This window comes from Gouania willdenowi, chromosome 20 (genome assembly GCF_900634775.1).
Source record: "Gouania willdenowi chromosome 20, fGouWil2.1, whole genome shotgun sequence".
Taxonomy (NCBI): domain Eukaryota; kingdom Metazoa; phylum Chordata; class Actinopteri; order Blenniiformes; family Gobiesocidae; genus Gouania; species Gouania willdenowi.
In genome coordinates, this window is record NC_041063.1 from 21022652 (window position 1) to 21046574 (window position 23923).

General features: G+C 34.6%; 1 protein-coding gene across 6 annotated transcripts in view; it reads right to left on the bottom strand.

Annotated features, from left to right (window-relative positions):
• LOC114453917 (dipeptidyl aminopeptidase-like protein 6) overlaps positions 1-23923 on the bottom strand; it is a 312385-nt gene that overhangs the window by 3266 nt on the left and 285196 nt on the right. For all 6 annotated transcript variants that reach the window (XM_028433929.1, XM_028433928.1, XM_028433930.1 and 3 more), the window contains 6 exons: positions 3949-4143; positions 3815-3869; positions 3640-3739; positions 3247-3305; positions 3103-3175; positions 2955-3028 (listed from right to left, as the gene is read on the bottom strand). In XM_028433929.1, the coding sequence (XP_028289730.1) occupies positions 2955-3028; positions 3103-3175; positions 3247-3305; positions 3640-3739; positions 3815-3869; positions 3949-4143 (556 nt within the window). The remainder of the gene's footprint in view (positions 1-2954; positions 3029-3102; positions 3176-3246; positions 3306-3639; positions 3740-3814; positions 3870-3948; positions 4144-23923) is intronic.

The window sequence follows — 23923 nt, forward strand, 5'->3', positions numbered from 1 at the left end:
AACATCCCTCTGTATTAAAGCAGGACGCTCTGTGGCCGCGTTATTTCCTCATATCTCCAGCTCATCTAACTCGGTCACACTTTACAGCGATGATGATGATCAAGGACAGAGATTTTAACTGTGACTCGGATAGAATGCGGCCGATTCTCAGTCACACTGCAATAATCTGATCAAATCAACCTGTTACATTGTTTATCAATGAAGGCGTTTCAAATTAAAAGTTAACTATCATTTTCATGGACTTCAATGAGTGTTGTGAAAACTCCAGTTTCCGTGATTTCTAGACAGCCCAAAAAAATGACATCACCGCCTCCTTTCCTAAAGCCCACCTTCATTCACACATACGCGCTTTTTGGCTCCTTACGCGCGGTGAGCGTATCAGCACCCTGGACCGGAGAATACGGGTAGGAGAGAAGCGCAAGTGCTTAAGTCCAGATGGGAAAATAGAGCCCTTAGTATTTAGAAAAACAGAATTAAAAGCAGTAATGGTAACAAAACACTTTTGCAGTTAAATTTAGTAAATATTATACAATATTAGTATGAATATGAAATAATACAGTATTATCTAAATCACAAAATTGTTGTTTGAAGTTATGAAGTAACACAAGGGTATAAATGTGTCATTTTACTTTATCTATCAGCCTGATGTTTTCTAGAAACAAAATGTACTGTATTTTTTAAACGTATGTCATTGTGGAGCTTCTTCTGTCACATTTTACAATATTGAAAACTGTAACTATGGCAGTAAATGACAGACAAATGTCTAGTAGTTTTATTTAATAGTGACAAATTCATTGAGTATTAAAAAAAGTGAATTAAAATCAGTGATGTGTAACTGTAACAGAAAATTTTTTTACAGTTAAATATAGTAAATACTATTATACAACATCAGTATATGATACATAATATAAAAATTATGTTAACAAAAAACATTTGACGCCATTTTATTGCATAATGAATAAATATTACAGTATTATTGTGTAAATACAACTACTAGACTTTAGTCTTTTATTTACTAATGTAATGTAATATTGTTGTTTAATGTAATGAGGTAAACAGTACATTTTGGTCAAAGTGGGGCCGTTCTCTTGTAAATTTTTATGGGATGCTGTTTGTTATAATCACAAAATAAATCCTGTGTCTCATTTTAAAGATTATGTATTTTTTTTTTTACATACTGATAAAAGTACATCTCATTACATATAATAGAAAGTAGTGTTGTGGTGGTCAAGACCGGTCTTGGTCTCGAGACCAAATTTTAAAGGTCTTGGTCTTGTCTCGGACTCTGAAGCATTTTGACTCGGTCTTGTCTTGGACTCGGGCTGCCCGGACTCGGGATTTTCCGTCAAGACCGTTGGAGACCAGCACTAATTCCTGCTATTTTTAACCTTTTTTATAATGTGATGATAACACGGAGAAGAACGGGATAAAACAATCCTTTATTCATTAATTAATCCACCCCGTATAATGACCACAACCTTCCTTATTGTGACTGAGTGACGTGTGTGACACATTCATACTGTGTGGCTCCGGTGTCAGTTTGGACCGCGGAGCGCAAGGGAGAAATGAACTAATCACCGGTAAAAATCCCAGTAAAACTCCTGAAAACAATCACCAGTAGTAAATATTATCTCCCTGGTAAAGACAGTAGCTCTAACAACTGGTAAAATGATAAACTGATGATATTACAGCCTGTGAATGCTGGATAGGGGACGCACTTACTCTGCCTCTGGGTCCTAGTGCCAGCCGAGCGATGAAGCCTGTTCCGTTTACCGTGTTTACTGAGGTCCGTGTGTGTTTAATAAGTCCGTGTGTGTCCGTGTGAAAGTCTGCATGTTTATGCATCTGTCCATCCACTCTTTTCATTATATCCATGTCTTTTAAGGCTTTATTACATAATGTCGGCTGTAGTCCGGGCCGCCGCCATCTTGGTTTTTGTCGTCACCAGCGCGTCATCGCCGCAGAGTTGCACTCAAATAATGTTAAATATTTTTAAAGTGGTGGTTTTTTTGTGACTTTAGACTCCAATTACATGTATGTATATAATATGTTCCCCACAATATAAACAGGTTCAAAATATAATTATTTTTTATAGTTTCTGTTTCCACTGTATCCAGAATAATAATAATTATATATATATAAATAAATATATATATATATATATAATAACTATTGATTAAGTTGTTACATGACTTTTCCAGGGTTTGAGTTTGTTTTATTTAGTTTCACATCTACCTGTAGCTCTATGTTTTTTACACTGCTGACAACTTGTTTTTAGTTTTATTTCAGAAAGTTTCACTTTTACAGTTACAGTTGGAAATCTTTGTGAATTGAATATCCAGTTATATTACAGCAACCAAATTAAACTATATCAACTAAGTGAATTAATAAAAATAACCTGTGTAAAGGCTTTTTCAAACTAAAATCTTATCTTGTGAAATCTGTGACCTGTTAAACCTGAACAACTGAAAGAATCAGAATAAAGAATCATCATTTCTTGGCAGAAATGCTTTTAAACACTTGCTGTACATTCAGCTGACATAAAAATCTTGTTTTCAAATATGTAGAATAATTGTGAATGTATCAGTAGCAGTAGTAGTTTTAATATTTTAGTTAATTTTCTGCAGGCACCTTTTTTTTTGTCCGGCAAATGTATTTAAAATAAACTAAAATTAAAGAGAGATGTTATTTAACTGTTGAACCTTGCCATAATTTTATTTATTTATTTATTTTTTTAAATTGAAAAAAAAAAATGTTTATGGTCTTGGTCTCGGTTTGTCTCGGTCTTGGTCTTGACTCGGTCTCGGCTCCCGAAAGTCTTGGTCTTGTCTTGGTCTCGGTGCATGCTGGTCTCGGGCAAGTCTTGGTCTCGGATAGTGCGGTCTTGAACACAACACTAATAGAAAGTGAAGAACGTCTGATTTTGGAAGGAGAGGAGGAGTAAACTTTCGTACCTGTAAGGTGTAGTTTGCCTTTTCACTGATTAGTTGAGCAATGAACTTTGCTGTATGTTGAAAATGAACTTTCTCTGTAAAAAATAAAAAAGACAAATTATTAACAGTATTAATGATGTGATTTTCAATAGTAAACAGTTCTACCCACCGTCAGCAGTCGGGTGTATGATGAGGAATTTCTTATCCATAAATTGAGACGCTCTGTGTGCTAAATTTGCCATCTGGGGAGATAATGAGATCAATTAGTTTATTGGTAATTCTTTAAACTAAAATGTGACAGTAAAGTTTTTACTGTGTATGCCCTTGGATCAGGTTTAGGTATTCCCAGATATCGCTCCGAAAAAGCAGAAGCTGTTAGAAGAAATGTCCAATTCAGTTTCCAACATTTCACTTTACACAACTTACAACACATTTTCTTCTACCATTGGACATTTTTTACAACTGTAAGTCTCATTAACAAAGCTCATTAATGCTACTTTACTTAAATCTGACTGTTACAAGAATTGTTTTTTTAAGAAATGGTAATGGCTCAGAGGAAAAACAAGACAATATTTGCACTTTCTTTGCTCATAGTGACTGTTTTTATCTTCTTTCAATAAAGGTTTCACTTTGTTTCATTTGTGTGACACTCCAGTACTTTTTTTTTTTGGAGACGTGAAATACAGTGCATGTGTGTATATCTCACCATACAACTCAAAGTCTGTGATAGGCGACAGCACAGCGCCGCACTTGACAGGAGACTCCTCCCCGCTGACCAACAGGCTGGTGACGTATCCTCCATACACCTGAGATGAGATGGTAAACAGCAGGTGAACGTGTGAACAATCAGGCATGGACGATACTCCCGATGGACTGCTCACCTTTCCAAATGCTCCAACTCTGGTTTTGTCAACGTACGGCTCTTTTAGAAGGAAACTGGAAACAACCAGACAACTTTAACATTTAAAAAACGCTTTCCAGAATGAAGTTTTTAAATGATTCTTGTCTCCATTACCCAAGTACGTCTTTCTGATCCTGCTCTTCAAACACGCCCAGTTTCTTCTGTATCCTGTACAGCAGGTTTGTGCCCTGGAAGCCACTACCTCTCCCGTCACATTGGACCACAATTGCACCAAAGCTGCTCACCAGAACTGTGGGCCAGTCCACGAAGAACTGCTCTGATACCATCTGGCCACCAGGAGTCCCATCACTGCAACAAAAACAACCATTGTAAAATATATTCGACCCAAACACTATGCATACTTAAATCGGGCAAAGGATAGTGTAAGGCACAAAATAAGGCAAAAATCGAAAATTCACCCAACGTCGGAGGTAAGGCTATATAGTAAGGCATAAAGTCAAAAAATTTCAACTCCAAAAAAATTGAGTTAGGACCATCATTAGACTCTATAAACTACTAGAAATAGAATGCAAAATAAGGCAAAAATCAAAAATTCACCCAACGTCGGAGGTAAGGCTATATAGTAAGGCATAAAGTCAAAAAATTTCAACTCCAAAAAAATTGAGTTAGGACCATCATTAGACTCTATAAACTACTACAAATAGAATGCACAAACTTAAATCGGGCAAAGGATAGTGTAAGGCACAAAAAAATGCAAAAATCTAAAATTCACCCAACGTCAGAGGTAAGGCTATAGTAAGGCATAAAGTCAAAAAATTTCAACTCCAAAAAAATTGAGTTAGGACCATCATTAGACTCTATAAACTACTAGAAATAGAATGCAAAATAAGGCAAAAATCTAAAATTCACCCAACGTCGGAGGTAAGGCTATAGTAAGGCATAAAGTCAAAAAATTTCAAATCCAAAAAAATTGAGTTAGGACCATCATTAGACTCTATAAACTACTAGAAATAGAATGCACATACTTAAATCGGGCAAAGGATAGTGTAAGGCACAAAAAAGGCAAAAATCGAAAATTCACCCAACGTCGGAGGTAAGGCTATAGTAAGGCATAAAGTCAAAAAATTTCAACTCCAAAAAAATTGAGTTAGGACCATCATTAGACTCTATAAACTACTAGAAATAGAATGCAAAATAAGGCAAAAATCTAAAATTCACCCAACGTCGGAGGTAAGGCTTTAGTAAGGCATAAAGTCAAAAAATTTCAAATCCAAAAAAATTGAGTTAGGACCATCATTAGACTCTATAAACTACTAGAAATAGAATGCACATACTTAAACCGGGCAAAGGATAGTGTAAGGCACAAAAAAATGCAAAAATCGAAAATTCACCCAACGTCGGAGGTAAGGCTATAGTAAGGCATAAAGTCAAAAAATTTCAACTCCAAAAAAATTGAGTTAGGACCATCATTAGACTCTATAAACTACTAGAAATAGAATGCACATACTTAAATCGGGCAAAGGATAGTGTAAGGCACAAAATAAGGCAAAAATCTAAAATTCACCCAACGTCGGAGGTAAGGCTACAGTAAGGCATAAAGTCAAAAAATTTCAACTCCAAAAAAATTGAGTTAGGACCATCATTAGACTCTATAAACTACTAGAAATAGAATGCACATACTTAAACCGGGCAAAGGATAGTGTAAGGCACAAAAAAATGCAAAAATCGAAAATTCACCCAACGTCGGAGGTAAGGCTATAGTAAGGCATAAAGTCAAAAAATTTCAACTCCAAAAAAATTGAGTTAGGACCATCATTAGACTCTATAAACTACTACAAATAGAATGCACAAACTTAAATCGGGCAAAGGATAGTGTAAGGCACAAAAAAATGCAAAAATCGAAAATTCACCCGAGGTCGGAGGGTGACTTTATAGTAAGGCATAAAGTCAAAAAATTTCAACCCCAAAAAAATTGAGTTAAGACCATCATTAGACTCTATAAACTACTAGAAATAGAATGCACATACTTAAACCGGGCAAAGGATAGTGTAAGGCACAAAAAAATGCAAAAATCGAAAATTCACCCGAGGTCAGAGGTAAGGCTATAGTAAGGCATAAAGTCAAAAAATTTCAACTCCAAAAAAATTGAGTTAGGACCATCATTAGACTCTATAAACTACTAGAAATAGAATGCACATACTTAAATCGGGCAAAGGATAGTGTAAGGCACAAAAAAAGGCAAAAATCGAAAATTCACCCGAGGTCGGAGGTAAGGCTATAGTAAGGCATAAAGTCAAAAAATTTCAACTCCAAAAAAATTGAGTTAGGACCATCATTAGACTCTATAAACTACTAGAAATAGAATGCACATACTGAAACCGGGCAAAGGATAGTGTAAGGCACAAAATAAGGCAAAAATCTAAAATTCACCCAACGTCGGAGGTAAGGCTATAGTAAGGCATAAAGTCAAAAAATTTCAAATCCAAAAAAATTGAGTTAGGACCATCATTAGACTCTATAAACTACTAGAAATAGAATGCACATACTTAAATCGGGCAAAGGATAGTGTAAGGCACAAAAAAAGGCAAAAATCGAAAATTCACCCAACGTCGGAGGTAAGGCTATAGTAAGGCATAAAGTCAAAAAATTTCAACTCCAAAAAAATTGAGTTAAGACCATCATTAGACTCTATAAACTACTACAAATAGAATGCACGAACTTAAATCGGGCAAAGGATAGTGTAAGGCACAAAAAAAGGCAAAAATCGAAAATTCACCCAACGTCGGAGGTAAGGCTATAGTAAGGCATAAAGTCAAAAAATTTCAACCCCAAAAAAATTGAGTTAAGACCATCATTAGACTCTATAAACTACTAGAAATAGAATGCACATACTTAAACCGGGCAAAGGATAGTGTAAGGCACAAAAAAATGCAAAAATCGAAAATTCACCCAACGTCGGAGGTAAGGCTATAGTAAGGCATAAAGTCAAAAAATTTCAACTCCAAAAAAATTGAGTTAGGACCATCATTAGACTCTATAAACTACTACAAATAGAATGCACAAACTTAAATCGGGCAAAGGATAGTGTAAGGCACAAAAAAATGCAAAAATCGAAAATTCACCCAATGTCGGAGGTAAGGATAGTAAGGCATAAAGTCAAAAAATTTCAACCCCAAAAAACTTAAATCGGGCAAAGGATAGTGTAAGGCACAAAAAAATGCAAAAATCGAAAATTCACCCAACGTCGGAGGTAAAGCTATAGTAAGGCATAAAGTCAAAAGATTTCAACCCCAAAAAAATTGAGTTAAGACCATCATTAGACTCTATAAACTACTAGAAATAGAATGCACATACTTAAACCGGGCAAAGGATAGTGTAAGGCACAAAAAAATGCAAAAATCGAAAATTCACCCAACGTCGGAGGTAAGGCTATAGTAAGGCATAAAGTCAAAAAATTTCAACCCCAAAAAAATTGAGTTAAGACCATCATTAGACTCTATAAACTACTAGAAATAGAATGCACAAACTTAAATCGGGCAAAGGATAGTGTAAGGCAAAAAAAAATGCAAAAATCGAAAATTCACCCAACGTCGGAGGTAAGGCTATAGTAAGGCATAAAGTCAAAAAATTTCAACTCCAAAAAAATTGAGTTAAGACCATCATTAGACTCTATAAACTACTAGAAATAGAATGCACATACTTAAATCGGGCAAAGGATAGTGTAAGGCACAAAAAAATGCAAAAATCGAAAATTCACCCAACGTCGGAGGTAAGGCTATAGTAAGGCATAAAGTCAAAAAATTTCAACTCCAAAAAAATTGAGTTAGGACCATCATTAGACTCTATAAACTACTAGAAATAGAATGCACATACTTAAATCGGGCAAAGGATAGTGTAAGGCACAAAAAAAGGCAAAAAATCGAAAATTCACCCGAGGTCGGAGGTAAGGCTATAGTAAGGCATAAAGTCAAAAAATTTCAACTCCAAAAAAATTGAGTTAAGACCAATATCACACTCTATAAACTACTAGAAATAGAATGCACATACTTAAATCGGGCAAAGGATAGTGTAAGGCACAAAAAAAGGCAAAAATCGAAAATTCACCCAACGTCGGAGGTAAGGCTATAGTAAGGCATAAAGTCAAAAAATTTCAACTCCAAAAAAATTGAGTTAGGACCATCATTAGACTCTATAAACTACTAGAAATAGAATGCACATACTTAAATCGGGCAAAGGATAGTGTAAGGCACAAAAAAATGCAAAAATCGAAAATTCACCCAACGTCGGAGGTAAGGCTATAGTAAGGCATAAAGTCAAAAAATTTCAACCCCAAAAAAATTGAGTTAAGACCATCATTAGACTCTATAAACTACTACAAATAGAATGCACAAACTTAAATCGGGCAAAGGATAGTGTAAGGCACAAAAAAATGCAAAAATCGAAAATTCACCCAACGTCGGAGGTAAGGCTATAGTAAGGCATAAAGTCAAAAAATTTCAACTCCAAAAAAATTGAGTTAGGACCATCATTAGACTCTATAAACTACTAGAAATAGAATGCACATACTTAAACCGGGCAAAGGATAGTGTAAGGCACAAAAAAATGCAAAAATCGAAAATTCACCCAACGTCGGAGGTAAGGCTATATAGTAAGGCATAAAGTCAAAAAATTTCAACTCCAAAAAAATTGAGTTAAGACCATTATCACACTCTATAAACTACTAGAAATAGAATGCACATACTTAAATCGGGCAAAGGATAGTGTAAGGCACAAAAAAATGCAAAAATCGAAAATTCACCCAACGTCGGAGGTAAGGCTATAGTAAGGCATAAAGTCAAAAAATTTCAACCCCAAAAAAATTGAGTTAAGACCATCATTAGACTCTATAAACTACTACAAATAGAATGCACAAACTTAAATCGGGCAAAGGATAGTGTAAGGCACAAAAAAATGCAAAAATCGAAAATTCACCCAACGTCGGAGGTAAGGCTATAGTAAGGCATAAAGTCAAAAAATTTCAACTCCAAAAAAATTGAGTTAGGACCATCATTAGACTCTATAAACTACTAGAAATAGAATGCACATACTTAAATCGGGCAAAGGATAGTGTAAGGCACAAAAAAATGCAAAAATCGAAAATTCGCCCAACGTCGGAGGTAAGGCTATATAGTAAGGCATAAAGTCAAAAAATTTCAACTCCAAAAAAATTGAGTTAAGACCAATATCACACTCTATAAACTACTAGAAATAGAATGCACATACTTAAATCGGGCAAAGGATAGTGTAAGGCACAAAAAAGGCAAAAATGTTAAATTCACCCAACGTCAGAGGTAAGGCATAAAGTCAAAAAATTTCAACTCCAAAAAAAATTGAGTTAGGACCATCATTAGACTCTATAAACTACTAGAAATAGAATGCACATACTTAAATCGGGCAAAGGATAGTGTAAGGCACAAAAAAATGCAACAATCGAAAATTCACCCAACGTCGGAGGTAAGGCTATAGTAAGGCATAAAGTCAAAAAATTTCAACCCCAAAAAAATTGAGTTAAGACCATCATTAGACTCTATAAACTACTACAAATAGAATGCACAAACTTAAATCGGGCAAAGGATAGTGTAAGGCAAAAAAAAAGGCAAAAATCGAAAATTCACCCAACGTCGGAGGTAAGGCTATAGTAAGGCATAAAGTCAAAAAATTTCAACCCCAAAAAAATTGAGTTAAGACCATCATTAGACTCTATAAACTACTAGAAATAGAATGCACATACTTAAAACCGGGCAAAGGATAGTGTAAGGCACAAAAAAATGCAAAAATCGAAAATTCACCCAACGTCGGAGGTAAGGCTATAGTAAGGCATAAAGTCAAAAAATTTCAACTCCAAAAAAATTGAGTTAGGACCATCATTAGACTCTATAAACTACTAGAAATAGAATGCACATACTTAAATCGGGCAAAGGATAGTGTAAGGCACAAAAAAATGCAAAAATCGAAAATTCACCCAACGTCGGAGGTAAGGCTATATAGTAAGGCATAAAGTCAAAAAATTTCAACTCCAAAAAAATTGAGTTAAGACCATTATCACACTCTATAAACTACTAGAAATAGAATGCACATACTTAAATCGGGCAAAAGATAGTGTAAGGCACAAAAAAAGGCAAAAATCGAAAATTCACCCAACGTCGGAGGTAAGGCTATAGTAAGGCATAAAGTCAAAAAATTTCAACTCCAAAAAAATTGAGTTAGGACCATCATTAGACTCTATAAACTACTAGAAATAGAATGCACATACTTAAATCGGGCAAAGGATAGTGTAAGGCACAAAAAAATGCAAAAATCGAAAATTCACCCAACGTCGGAGGTAAGGCTATAGTAAGGCATAAAGTCAAAAAATTTCAACTCCAAAAAAATTGAGTTAAGACCAATATCACACTCTATAAACTACTAGAAATAGAATGCACATACTTAAATCGGGCAAAGGATAGTGTAAGGCACAAAAAAAGGCAAAAATCGAAAATTCACCCAACGTCGGAGGTAAGGCATAAAGTTAAAAAATTTCAACTCCAAAAAAATTGAGTTAGGACCATCATTAGACTCTATAAACTACTAGAAATAGAATGCACATACTTAAATCGGGCAAAGGATAGTGTAAGGCACAAAAAAATGCAAAAATCGAAAATTCACCCAACGTCGGAGGTAAGGCTATAGTAAGGCATAAAGTCAAAAAATTTCAACCCCAAAAAAATTGAGTTAAGACCATCATTAGACTCTATAAACTACTAGAAATAGAATGCACATACTTAAACCGGGCAAAGGATAGTGTAAGGCACAAAAAAAGGCAAAAATCAAAAATTCACCCAACGTCGGAGGTAAGGCTATAGTAAGGCATAAAGTCAAAAAATTTCAACTCCAAAAAAATTGAGTTAGGACCATCATTAGACTCTATAAACTACTAGAAATAGAATGCACATACTTAAACCGGGCAAAGGATAGTGTAAGGCATAAAGTCAAAAAATTTCAACCCCAAAAAAATTGAGTTAAGACCATCATTAGACTCTATAAACTACTAGAAATAGAATGCACATACTTAAACCGGGCAAAGGATAGTGTAAGGCACAAAAAAAGGCAAAAATCGAAAATTCACCCAACGTCGGAGGTAAGGCTATAGTAAGGCATAAAGTCAAAAAATTTCAACCCCAAAAAAATTGAGTTAAGACCATCATTAGACTCTATAAACTACTACAAATAGAATGCACAAACTTAAATCGGGCAAAGGATAGTGTAAGGCACAAAAAAATGCAAAAATCGAAAATTCACCCAAAGTCGGAGGTAAGGCTATATAGTAAGGCATAAAGTCAAAAATTTCAACCCCAAAAAAATTGAGTTAAGACCATCATTAGACTCTATAAACTACTAGAAATAGAATGCACATACTTAAACCGGGCAAAGGATAGTGTAAGGCACAAAAAAAGGCAACAATCGAAAATTCACCCAACGTCGGAGGTAAGGCTATAGTAAGGCATAAAGTCAAAAAATTTCAACTCCAAAAAAATTGAGTTAGGACCATCATTAGACTCTATAAACTACTAGAAATAGAATGCACATACTTAAATCGGGCAAAGGATAGTGTAAGGCACAAAAAAATGCAAAAATCGAAAATTCACCCAACGTCGGAGGTAAGGCTATAGTAAGGCATAAAGTCAAAAAATTTCAACCCCAAAAAAATTGAGTTAAGACCATCATTAGACTCTATAAACTACTACAAATAGAATGCACAAACTTAAATCGGGCAAAGGATAGTGTAAGGCACAAAAAAATGCAAAAATCGAAAATTCACCCAACGTCGGAGGTAAGGCTATAGTAAGGCATAAAGTCAAAAAATTTCAACTCCAAAAAAATTGAGTTAGGACCATCATTAGACTCTATAAACTACTAGAAATAGAATGCACATACTTAAACCGGGCAAAGGATAGTGTAAGGCACAAAAAATGCAAAAATCGAAAATTCACCCAACGTCGGAGGTAAGGCTATAGTAAGGCATAAAGTCAAAAAATTTCAACCCCAAAAAAATTGAGTTAAGACCATCATTAGACTCTATAAACTACTACAAATAGAATGCACAAACTTAAATCGGGCAAAGGATAGTGTAAGGCAAAAAAAAATGCAAAAATCGAAAATTCACCAAACGTCGGAGGTAAGGCTATAGTAAGGCATAAAGTCAAAAAATTTCAACCCCAAAAAAATTGAGTTAAGACCATCATTAGACTCTATAAACTACTAGAAATAGAATGCACATACTTAAACCGGGCAAAGGATAGTGTAAGGCACAAAAAAAAAGGCAAAAATCGAAAATTCACCCAACGTCGGAGGTAAGGCTATAGTAAGGCATAAAGTCAAAAAATTTCAACTCCAAAAAAATTGAGTTAGGACCATCATTAGACTCTATAAACTACTAGAAATAGAATGCACATACTTAAATCGGGCAAAGGATAGTGTAAGGCACAAAAAAATGCAAAAATCGAAAATTCACCCAACGTCGGAGGTAAGGCTATAGTAAGGCATAAAGTCAAAAAATTTCAACTCCAAAAAAATTGAGTTAGGACCATCATTAGACTCTATAAACTACTAGAAATAGAATGCACATACTTAAATCGGGCAAAGGATAGTGTAAGGCACAAAAAAAGGCAAAAATCGAAAATTCACCCGAGGTCGGAGGTAAGGCTATAGTAAGGCATAAAGTCAAAAAATTTCAACCCCAAAAAAATTGAGTTAAGACCAATATCACACTCTATAAACTACTAGAAATAGAATGCACATACTTAAATCGGGCAAAAGATAGTGTAAGGCACAAAAAAAGGCAAAAATCGAAAATTCACCCAACGTCGGAGGTAAGGCTATAGTAAGGCATAAAGTCAAAAAATTTCAACTCCAAAAAAATTGAGTTAGGACCATCATTAGACTCTATAAACTACTAGAAATAGAATGCACATACTTAAATCGGGCAAAGGATAGTGTAAGGCACAAAAAAATGCAAAAATCGAAAATTCACCCAACGTCGGAGGTAAGGCTATAGTAAGGCATAAAGTCAAAAAATTTCAACTCCAAAAAAATTGAGTTAAGACCAATATCACACTCTATAAACTACTAGAAATAGAATGCACATACTTAAATCGGGCAAAGGATAGTGTAAGGCACAAAAAAAGGCAAAAATCGAAAATTCACCCAACGTCGGAGGTAAGGCTATAGTAAGGCATAAAGTTAAAAAATTTCAACTCCAAAAAAATTGAGTTAGGACCATCATTAGACTCTATAAACTACTAGAAATAGAATGCACATACTTAAATCGGGCAAAGGATAGTGTAAGGCACAAAAAAATGCAAAAATCGAAAATTCACCCAACATCGGAGGTAAGGCTATAGTAAGGCATAAAGTCAAAAAATTTCAACCCCAAAAAAATTGAGTTAAGACCATCATTAGACTCTATAAACTACTACAAATAGAATGCACAAACTTAAATCGGGCAAAGGATAGTGTAAGGCACAAAAAAATGCAAAAATCGAAAATTCACCCAACGTCGGAGGTAAGGCTATAGTAAGGCATAAAGTCAAAAAATTTCAACTCCAAAAAAATTGAGTTAGGACCATCATTAGACTCTATAAACTACTAGAAATAGAATGCACATACTTAAATCGGGCAAAGGATAGTGTAAGGCACAAAAAAATGCAAAAATCGAAAATTCACCCAACGTCGGAGGTAAGGCTATAGTAAGGCATAAAGTCAAAAAATTTCAACTCCAAAAAAATTGAGTTAAGACCAATATCACACTCTATAAACTACTAGAAATAGAATGCACATACTTAAATCGGGCAAAGGATAGTGTAAGGCACAAAAAAATGCAAAAATCGAAAATTCACCCAACGTCGGAGGTAAGGCTATAGTAAGGCATAAAGTCAAAAAATTTCAACCCCAAAAAAATTGAGTTAAGACCATCATTAGACTCTATAAACTACTACAAATAGAATGCACAACTTAAATCGGGCAAAGGATAGTGTAAGGCACAAAAAAATGCAAAAAATCGAAAATTCACCCAACGTCGGAGGTAAGGCTATAGTAAGGCATAAAGTCAAAAAATTTCAACTCCAAAAAAATTGAGTTAGGACCATCATTAGACTCTATAAACTACTAGAAATAGAATGCACATACTTAAATCGGGCAAAGGATAGTGTAAGGCACAAAAAAATGCAAAAATCGAAAATTCACCCAACGTCGGAGGTAAGGCTATATAGTAAGGCATAAGTCAAAAAATTTCAACTCCAAAAAAATTGAGTTAAGACCATTATCACACTCTATAAACTACTAGAAATAGAATGCACATACTTAAATCGGGCAAAGGATAGTGTAAGGCACAAAAAAATGCAAAAATCGAAAATTCACCCAACGTCGGAGGTAAGGCTATAGTAAGGCATAAAGTCAAAAAATTTCAACCCCAAAAAAATTGAGTTAAGACCATCATTAGACTCTATAAACTACTACAAATAGAATGCACAAACTTAAATCGGGCAAAGGATAGTGTAAGGCACAAAAAAATGCAAAAATCGAAAATTCACCCAACGTCGGAGGTAAGGCTATAGTAAGGCATAAAGTCAAAAAATTTCAACTCCAAAAAAATTGAGTTAGGACCATCATTAGACTCTATAAACTACTAGAAATAGAATGCACATACTTAAATCGGGCAAAGGATAGTGTAAGGCACAAAAAAAGGCAAAAATCGAAAATTCACCCGAGGTCGGAGGTAAGGCTATAGTAAGGCATAAAGTCAAAAAATTTCAACTCCAAAAAAATTGAGTTAGGACCATCATTAGACTCTATAAACTACTAGAAATAGAATGCACATACTTAAATCGGGCAAAGGATAGTGTAAGGCACAAAAAAATGCAAAAATCGAAAATTCACCCAACGTCGGAGGTAAGGCTATAGTAAGGCATAAAGTCAAAAAATTTCAACCCCAAAAAAATTGAGTTAAGACCATCATTAGACTCTATAAACTACTACAAATAGAATGCACAAACTTAAATCGGGCAAAGGATAGTGTAAGGCACAAAAAATGCAAAAATCGAAAATTCACCCAACGTCGGAGGTAAGGCTATAGTAAGGCATAAAGTCAAAAAATTTCAACTCCAAAAAAATTGAGTTAGGACCATCATTAGACTCTATAAACTACTAGAAATAGAATGCACATACTTAAACCGGGCAAAGGATAGTGTAAGGCACAAAAAAATGCAAAAATCGAAAATTCACCCAACGTCGGAGGTAAGGCTATAGTAAGGCATAAAGTCAAAAAACTTCAACCCCAAAAAAATTGAGTTAAGACCATCATTAGACTCTATAAACTACTACAAATAGAATGCACAAACTTAAATCGGGCAAAGGATAGTGTAAGGCACAAAAAAATGCAAAAATCGAAAATTCACCCAACGTCGGAGGTAAGGCTATAGTAAGGCATAAAGTCAAAAAATTTCAACCCCAAAAAAATTGAGTTAAGACCATCATTAGACTCTATAAACTACTAGAAATAGAATGCACATACTTAAACCGGGCAAAGGATAGTGTAAGGCACAAAAAAAGGCAAAAATCGAAAATTCACCCAACGTCGGAGGTAAGGCTATAGTAAGGCATAAAGTCAAAAAAATTCAACTCCAAAAAAATTGAGTTAGGACCATCATTAGACTCTATAAACTACTAGAAATAGAATGCACATACTTAAATCGGGCAAAGGATAGTTTAAGGCACAAAAAAAGGCAAAAATCGAAAATTCACCCGAGGTCGGAGGTAAGGCTATAGTAAGGCATAAAGTCAAAAAATTTCAACTCCAAAAAAATTGAGTTAGGACCATCATTAGACTCTATAAACTACTAGAAATAGAATGCACATACTTAAATCGGGCAAAGGATAGTGTAAGGCACAAAAAAAGGCAAAAATCGAAAATTCACCCAACGTCGGAGGTAAGGCTATATAGTAAGGCATAAAGTCAAAAAATTTCAACTCCAAAAAAATTGAGTTAGGACCATCATTAGACTCTATAAACTACTAGAAATAGAATGCACATACTTAAATCGGGCAAAGGATAGTGTAAGGCACAAAAAAATGCAAAAATCGAAAATTCACCCAACGTCGGAGGTAAGGCTATATAGTAAGGCATAAAGTCAAAAAATTTCAACTCCAAAAAAATTGAGTTAAGACCATTATCACACTCTATAAACTACTAGAAATAGAATGCACATACTTAAATCGGGCAAAGGATAGTGTAAGGCACAAAAAAAATGCAAAAATCGAAAATTCACCCAACGTCGGAGGTAAGGCTATAGTAAGGCATAAAGTCAAAAAATTTCAACCCCAAAAAAATTGAGTTAAGACCATCATTAGACTCTATAAACTACTAGAAATAGAATGCACATACTTAAATCGGGCAAAGGATAGTGTAAGGCAAAAAAAAAGGCAAAAATCGAAAATTCACCCAACGTCGGAGGTAAGGCTATAGTAAGGCATAAAGTCAAAAAATTTCAACCCCAAAAAAATTGAGTTAAGACCATCATTAGACTCTATAAACTACTAGAAATAGAATGCACATACTTAAACCGGGCAAAGGATAGTGTAAGGCACAAAAAAAGGCAAAAATCGAAAATTCACCCAACGTCGGAGGTAAGGCTATAGTAAGGCATAAAGTCAAAAAATTTCAACTCCAAAAAAATTGAGTTAGGACCATCATTAGACTCTATAAACTACTAGAAATAGAATGCACATACTTAAAATCGGGCAAAGGATAGTGTAAGGCACAAAAAAATGCAAAAATCGAAAATTCACCCAACGTCGGAGGTAAGGCTATATAGTAAGGCATAAAGTCAAAAAATTTCAACTCCAAAAAAATTGAGTTAAGACCATTATCACACTCTATAAACTACTAGAAATAGAATGCACATACTTAAATCGGGCAAAGGATAGTGTAAGGCACAAAAAAATGCAAAAATCGAAAATTCACCCAACGTCGGAGGTAAGGCTATAGTAAGGCATAAAGTCAAAAAATTTCAACCCCAAAAAAATTGAGTTAAGACCATCATTAGACTCTATAAACTACTAGAAATAGAATGCACATACTTAAACCGGGCAAAGGATAGTGTAAGGCACACAAAAAAAGGCAAAAATCGAAAATTCACCCAACGTCGGAGGTAAGGCTATAGTAAGGCATAAAGTCAAAAAATTTCAACTCCAAAAAAATTGAGTTAGGACCATCATTAGACTCTATAAACTACTAGAAATAGAATGCACATACTTAAATCGGGCAAAGGATAGTGTAAGGCACAAAAAAATGCAAAAATCGAAAATTCACCCAACGTCGGAGGTAAGGCTATAGTAAGGCATAAAGTCAAAAAATTTCAACCCGAAAAAAATTGAGTTAAGACCATCATTAGACCCTAAAAACTACTAGAAATAGAATGCACATACTTAAAACGGGCTGAGAGAGCAGTAAGGCACGAAAAAAGGCAAAAATTGAAAATTCACCCAACGTCGGAGGTAAGGCTATAGTAAGGCATAAAGTCAAAAAATTTCAACCCCAAAAAAATTGAGTTAAGACCATCATTAGACCCTAAAAACTACTAGAAATAGAATGCACATACTTAAAACGGGCTGAGAGAGCAGTAAGGCACGAAAAAAGGCAAAAATGTTAAATTCACCCAACGTCAGAGGTAAGGCTATAGTAAGGCATAAAGTCAAAAAATTTCAACCCGAAAAAAATTGAGTTAAGACCATCATTAGACCCTAAAAACTACTAGAAATAGAATGCACATACTTAAAAAGGGCAAAGGATGCTGTAAGGCACGCAAAAAGGCAAAAATCGAAAATTCACCCAACGTCGGAGGTAAGGCTATAGTAAGGCATAAAGTCAAAAAATTTCAACTCCAAAAAAATTGAGTTAGGACCATCATTAGACTCTATAAACTACTACAAATAGAATGCACATACTTAAATCGGGCAAAGGATAGTGTAAGGCACAAAAAAAGGCAAAAATCGAAAATTCACCCGAGGTCGGAGGTAAGGCTATAGTAAGGCATAAAGTCAAAAAATTTCAACTCCAAAAAAATTGAGTTAAGACCAATATCACACTCTATAAACTACTAGAAATAGAATGCACATACTTAAATCGGGCTGAGAGAGCAGTAAGGCACAAAAAAAGGCAAAAATGTTAAATTCACCCAACGTCGGAGGTAAGGCTATAGTAAGGCATAAAGTCAAAAAATTTCAGCCCCAAAAAAATTGAGTTAAGACCATCATTAGACCCTGAAAACTACTAGAAATAGAATGCACATACTTAAATCGGGCAAAGGATAGTGTAAGGCACAAAAAAATGCAAAAATCTAAAATTCACCCAACGTCGGAGGTAAGGCTATAGTAAGGCATAAAGTCAAAAAATTTCAACTCCAAAAAAATTGAGTTAAGACCAATATCACACTCTATAAACTACTAGAAATAGAATGCACATACTTAAATCGGGCAAAGGATAGTGTAAGGCACAAAAAAAGGCAAAAATCGAAAATTCACCCAACGTCGGAGGTAAGGCTATAGTAAGGCATAAAGTCAAAAAATTTCAACTCCAAAAAAATTGAGTTAGGACCATCATTAGACTCTATAAACTACTAGAAATAGAATGCACATACTTAAATCGGGCAAAGGATAGTGTAAGGCACAAAAAAATGCAAAAATCGAAAATTCACCCAACGTCGGAGGTAAGGCTATAGTAAGGCATAAAGTCAAAAAATTTCAACCCCAAAAAAATTGAGTTAAGACCATCATTAGACTCTATAAACTACTACAAATAGAATGCACAAACTTAAATCGGGCAAAGGATAGTGTAAGGCACAAAAAAATGCAAAAATCGAAAATTCACCCAACGTCGGAGGTAAGGCTATATAGTAAGGCATAAAGTCAAAAAATTTCAACCCCAAAAAAATTGAGTTAAGACCATCATTAGACTCTATAAACTACTAGAAATAGAATGCACAAACTTAAATCGGGCAAAGGATAGTGTAAGGCACAAAAAAGGCAAAAATCGAAAATTCACCCAACGTCGGAGGTAAGGCTATAGTAAGGCATAAAGTCAAAAAATTTCAACTCCAAAAAAATTGAGTTAGGACCATCATTAGACTCTATAAACTACTAGAAATAGAATGCACATACTTAAACCGGGCAAAGGATAGTGTAAGGCACAAAAAAATGCAAAAATCGAAAATTCACCCAACGTCGGAGGTAAGGCTATAGTAAGGCATAAAGTCAAAAAATTTCAACCCCAAAAAAATTGAGTTAAGACCATCATTAGACTCTATAAACTACTACAAATAGAATGCACAAACTTAAATCGGGCAAAGGATAGTGTAAGGCAAAAAAAAATGCAAAAATCGAAAATTCACCCAACGTCGGAGGTAAGGCTATAGTAAGGCATAAAGTCAAAAAATTTCAACCCCAAAAAAATTGAGTTAAGACCATCATTAGACTCTATAAACTACTAGAAATAGAATGCACATACTTAAACCGGGCAAAGGATAGTGTAAGGCACAAAAAAAAGGCAAAAATCGAAAATTCACCCAACGTCGGAGGTAAGGCTATAGTAAGGCATAAAGTCAAAAAATTTCAACTCCAAAAAAATTGAGTTAGGACCATCATTAGACTCTATAAACTACTAGAAATAGAATGCACATACTTAAATCGGGCAAAGGATAGTGTAAGGCACAAAAAAATGCAAAAATCGAAAATTCACCCAACGTCGGAGGTAAGGCTATAGTAAGGCATAAAGTCAAAAAATTTCAACCCCAAAAAAATTGAGTTAAGACCATCATTAGACTCTATAAACTACTAGAAATAGAATGCACATACTTAAACCGGGCAAAGGATAGTGTAAGGCACAAAAAAAGGCAAAAATCAAAAATTCACCCAACGTCGGAGGTAAGGCTATAGTAAGGCATAAAGTCAAAAAATTTCAACTCCAAAAAAATTGAGTTAGGACCATCATTAGACTCTATAAACTACTAGAAATAGAATGCACATACTTAAACCGGGCAAAGGATAGTGTAAGGCATAAAGTCAAAAAATTTCAACCCCAAAAAAATTGAGTTAAGACCATCATTAGACTCTATAAACTACTAGAAATAGAATGCACATACTTAAACCGGGCAAAGGATAGTGTAAGGCACAAAAAAAGGCAAAAATCGAAAATTCACCCAACGTCGGAGGTAAGGCTATAGTAAGGCATAAAGTCAAAAAATTTCAACCCCAAAAAAATTGAGTTAAGACCATCATTAGACTCTATAAACTACTACAAATAGAATGCACAAACTTAAATCGGGCAAAGGATAGTGTAAGGCACAAAAAAGGCAAAAATCGAAAATTCACCCAACGTCGGAGGTAAGGCTATATAGTAAGGCATAAAGTCAAAAAATTTCAACCCCAAAAAAATTGAGTTAAGACCATCATTAGACTCTATAAACTACTAGAAATAGAATGCACATACTTAAACCGGGCAAAGGATAGTGTAAGGCACAAAAAAAGGCAAAAATCGAAAATTCACCCAACGTCGGAGGTAAGGCTATAGTAAGGCATAAAGTCAAAAAATTTCAACTCCAAAAAAATTGAGTTAGGACCATCATTAGACTCTATAAACTACTAGAAATAGAATGCACATACTTAAATCGGGCAAAGGATAGTGTAAGGCACAAAAAAATGCAAAAATCGAAAATTCACCCAACGTCGGAGGTAAGGCTATAGTAAGGCATAAAGTCAAAAAATTTCAACCCCAAAAAAATTGAGTTAAGACCATCATTAGACTCTATAAACTACTACAAATAGAATGCACAAACTTAAATCGGGCAAAGGATAGTGTAAGGCACAAAAAAATGCAAAAATCGAAAATTCACCCAACGTCGGAGGTAAGGCTATAGTAAGGCATAAAGTCAAAAAATTTCAACTCCAAAAAAATTGAGTTAGGACCATCATTAGACTCTATAAACTACTAGAAATAGAATGCACACACTTAAACCGGGCAAAGGATAGTGTAAGGCACAAAAAAATGCAAAAATCGAAAATTCACCCAACGTCGGAGGTAAGGCTATAGTAAGGCATAAAGTCAAAAAATTTCAACCCCAAAAAAATTGAGTTAAGACCATCATTAGACTCTATAAACTACTACAAATAGAATGCACAAACTTAAATCGGGCAAAGGATAGTGTAAGGCAAAAAAAAATGCAAAAATCGAAAATTCACCAAACGTCGGAGGTAAGGCTATAGTAAGGCATAAAGTCAAAAAATTTCAACCCCAAAAAAATTGAGTTAAGACCATCATTAGACTCTATAAACTACTAGAAATAGAATGCACATACTTAAACCGGGCAAAGGATAGTGTAAGGCACAAAAAAAAGGCAAAAATCGAAAATTCACCCAACGTCGGAGGTAAGGCTATAGTAAGGCATAAAGTCAAAAAATTTCAACTCCAAAAAAATTGAGTTAGGACCATCATTAGACTCTATAAACTACTAGAAATAGAATGCACATACTTAAACCGGGCAAAGGATAGTGTAAGGCACAAAAAAATGCAAAAATCGAAAATTCACCCAACGTCGGAGGTAAGGCTATAGTAAGGCATAAAGTCAAAAAATTTCAACTCCAAAAAAATTGAGTTAGGACCATCATTAGACTCTATAAACTACTAGAAATAGAATGCACATACTTAAATCGGGCAAAGGATAGTGTAAGGCACAAAAAAAGGCAAAAATCGAAAATTCACCCGAGGTCGGAGGTAAGGCTATAGTAAGGCATAAAGTCAAAAAATTTCAACTCCAAAAAAATTGAGTTAAGACCAATATCACACTCTATAAACTACTAGAAATAGAATGCACATACTTAAATCGGGCAAAAGATAGTGTAAGGCACAAAAAAAGGCAAAAATCGAAAATTCACCCAACGTCGGAGGTAAGGCTATAGTAAGGCATAAAGTCAAAAAATTTCAACTCCAAAAAAATTGAGTTAGGACCATCATTAGACTCTATAAACTACTAGAAATAGAATGCACATACTTAAACCGGGCAAAGGATAGTGTAAGGCACAAAAAAATGCAAAAATCGAAAATTCACCCAACGTCGGAGGTAAGGCTATAGTAAGGCATAAAGTCAAAAAATTTCAACTCCAAAAAAATTGAGTTAAGACCAATATCACACTCTATAAACTACTAGAAATAGAATGCACATACTTAAATCGGGCAAAGGATAGTGTAAGGCACAAAAAAAGGCAAAAATCGAAAATTCACCCAACGTCGGAGGTAAGGCTATAGTAAGGCATAAAGTTAAAAAATTTCAACTCCAAAAAAATTGAGTTAGGACCATCATTAGACTCTATAAACTACTAGAAATAGAATGCACATACTTAAATCGGGCAAAGGATAGTGTAAGGCACAAAAAAATGCAAAAATCGAAAATTCACCCAACGTCGGAGGTAAGGCTATAGTAAGGCATAAAGTCAAAAAATTTCAACCCCAAAAAAATTGAGTTAAGACCATCATTAGACTCTATAAACTACTACAAATAGAATGCACAAACTTAAATCGGGCAAAGGATAGTGTAAGGCACAAAAAAATGCAAAAATCGAAAATTCACCCAACGTCGGAGGTAAGGCTATAGTAAGGCATAAAGTCAAAAATTTCAACCCCAAAAAAATTGAGTTAAGACCATCATTAGACTCTATAAACTACTAGAAATAGAATGCACATACTTAAACCGGGCAAAGGATAGTGTAAGGCACAAAAAAAGGCAAAAATCAAAAATTCACCCAACGTCGGAGGTAAGGCTATAGTAAGGCATAAAGTCAAAAAATTTCAACTCCAAAAAAATTGAGTTAGGACCATCATTAGACTCTATAAACTACTAGAAATAGAATGCACATACTTAAACCGGGCAAAGGATAGTGTAAGGCATAAAGTCAAAAAATTTCAACCCCAAAAAAATTGAGTTAAGACCATCATTAGACTCTATAAACTACTAGAAATAGAATGCACATACTTAAACCGGGCAAAGGATAGTGTAAGGCACAAAAAAAGGCAAAAATCGAAAATTCACCCAACGTCGGAGGTAAGGCTATAGTAAGGCATAAAGTCAAAAAATTTCAACTCCAAAAAAATTGAGTTAGGACCATCATTAGACTCTATAAACTACTAGAAATAGAATGCACATACTTAAATCGGGCAAAGGATAGTGTAAGGCACAAAAAAAGGCAAAAATCGAAAATTCACCCAACGTCGGAGGTAAGGCTATATAGTAAGGCATAAAGTCAAAAAATTTCAACTCTAAAAAAATTGAGTTAGGACCATCATTAGACTCTATAAACTACTAGAAATAGAATGCACATACTTAAATCGGGCAAAGGATAGTGTAAGGCACAAAAAAATGCAAAAATCGAAAATTCACCCAACGTCGGAGGTAAGGCTAGTAAGGCATAAAGTCAAAAAATTTCAACTCCAAAAAAATTGAGTTAAGACCAATATCACACTCTATAAACTACTAGAAATAGAATGCACATACTTAAATCGGGCAAAGGATAGTGTAAGGCACAAAAAAAGGCAAAAATCGAAAATTCACCCAACGTCGGAGGTAAGGCTATAGTAAGGCATAAAGTCAAAAAATTTCAACTCCAAAAAAATTGAGTTAGGACCATCATTAGACTCTATAAACTACTAGAAATAGAATGCACATACTTAAATCGGGCAAAGGATAGTGTAAGGCACAAAAAAATGCAAAAATCGAAAATTCACCCAACGTCGGAGGTAAGGCTATAGTAAGGCATAAAGTCAAAAAATTTCAACCCCAAAAAAATTGAGTTAGGACCATCATTAGACCCTAAAAACTACTAGAAATAGAATGCACATACTTAAAACGGGCTGAGAGAGCAATAAGGCACAAAAAAAGGCAAAAATGTTAAATTCACCCAACGTCGGAGGTAAGGCTATAGTAAGGCATAAAGTCAAAAAATTTCAACCCGAAAAAAAATTGAGTTAAGACCATCATTAGACCCTAAAAACTACTAGAAATAGAATGCA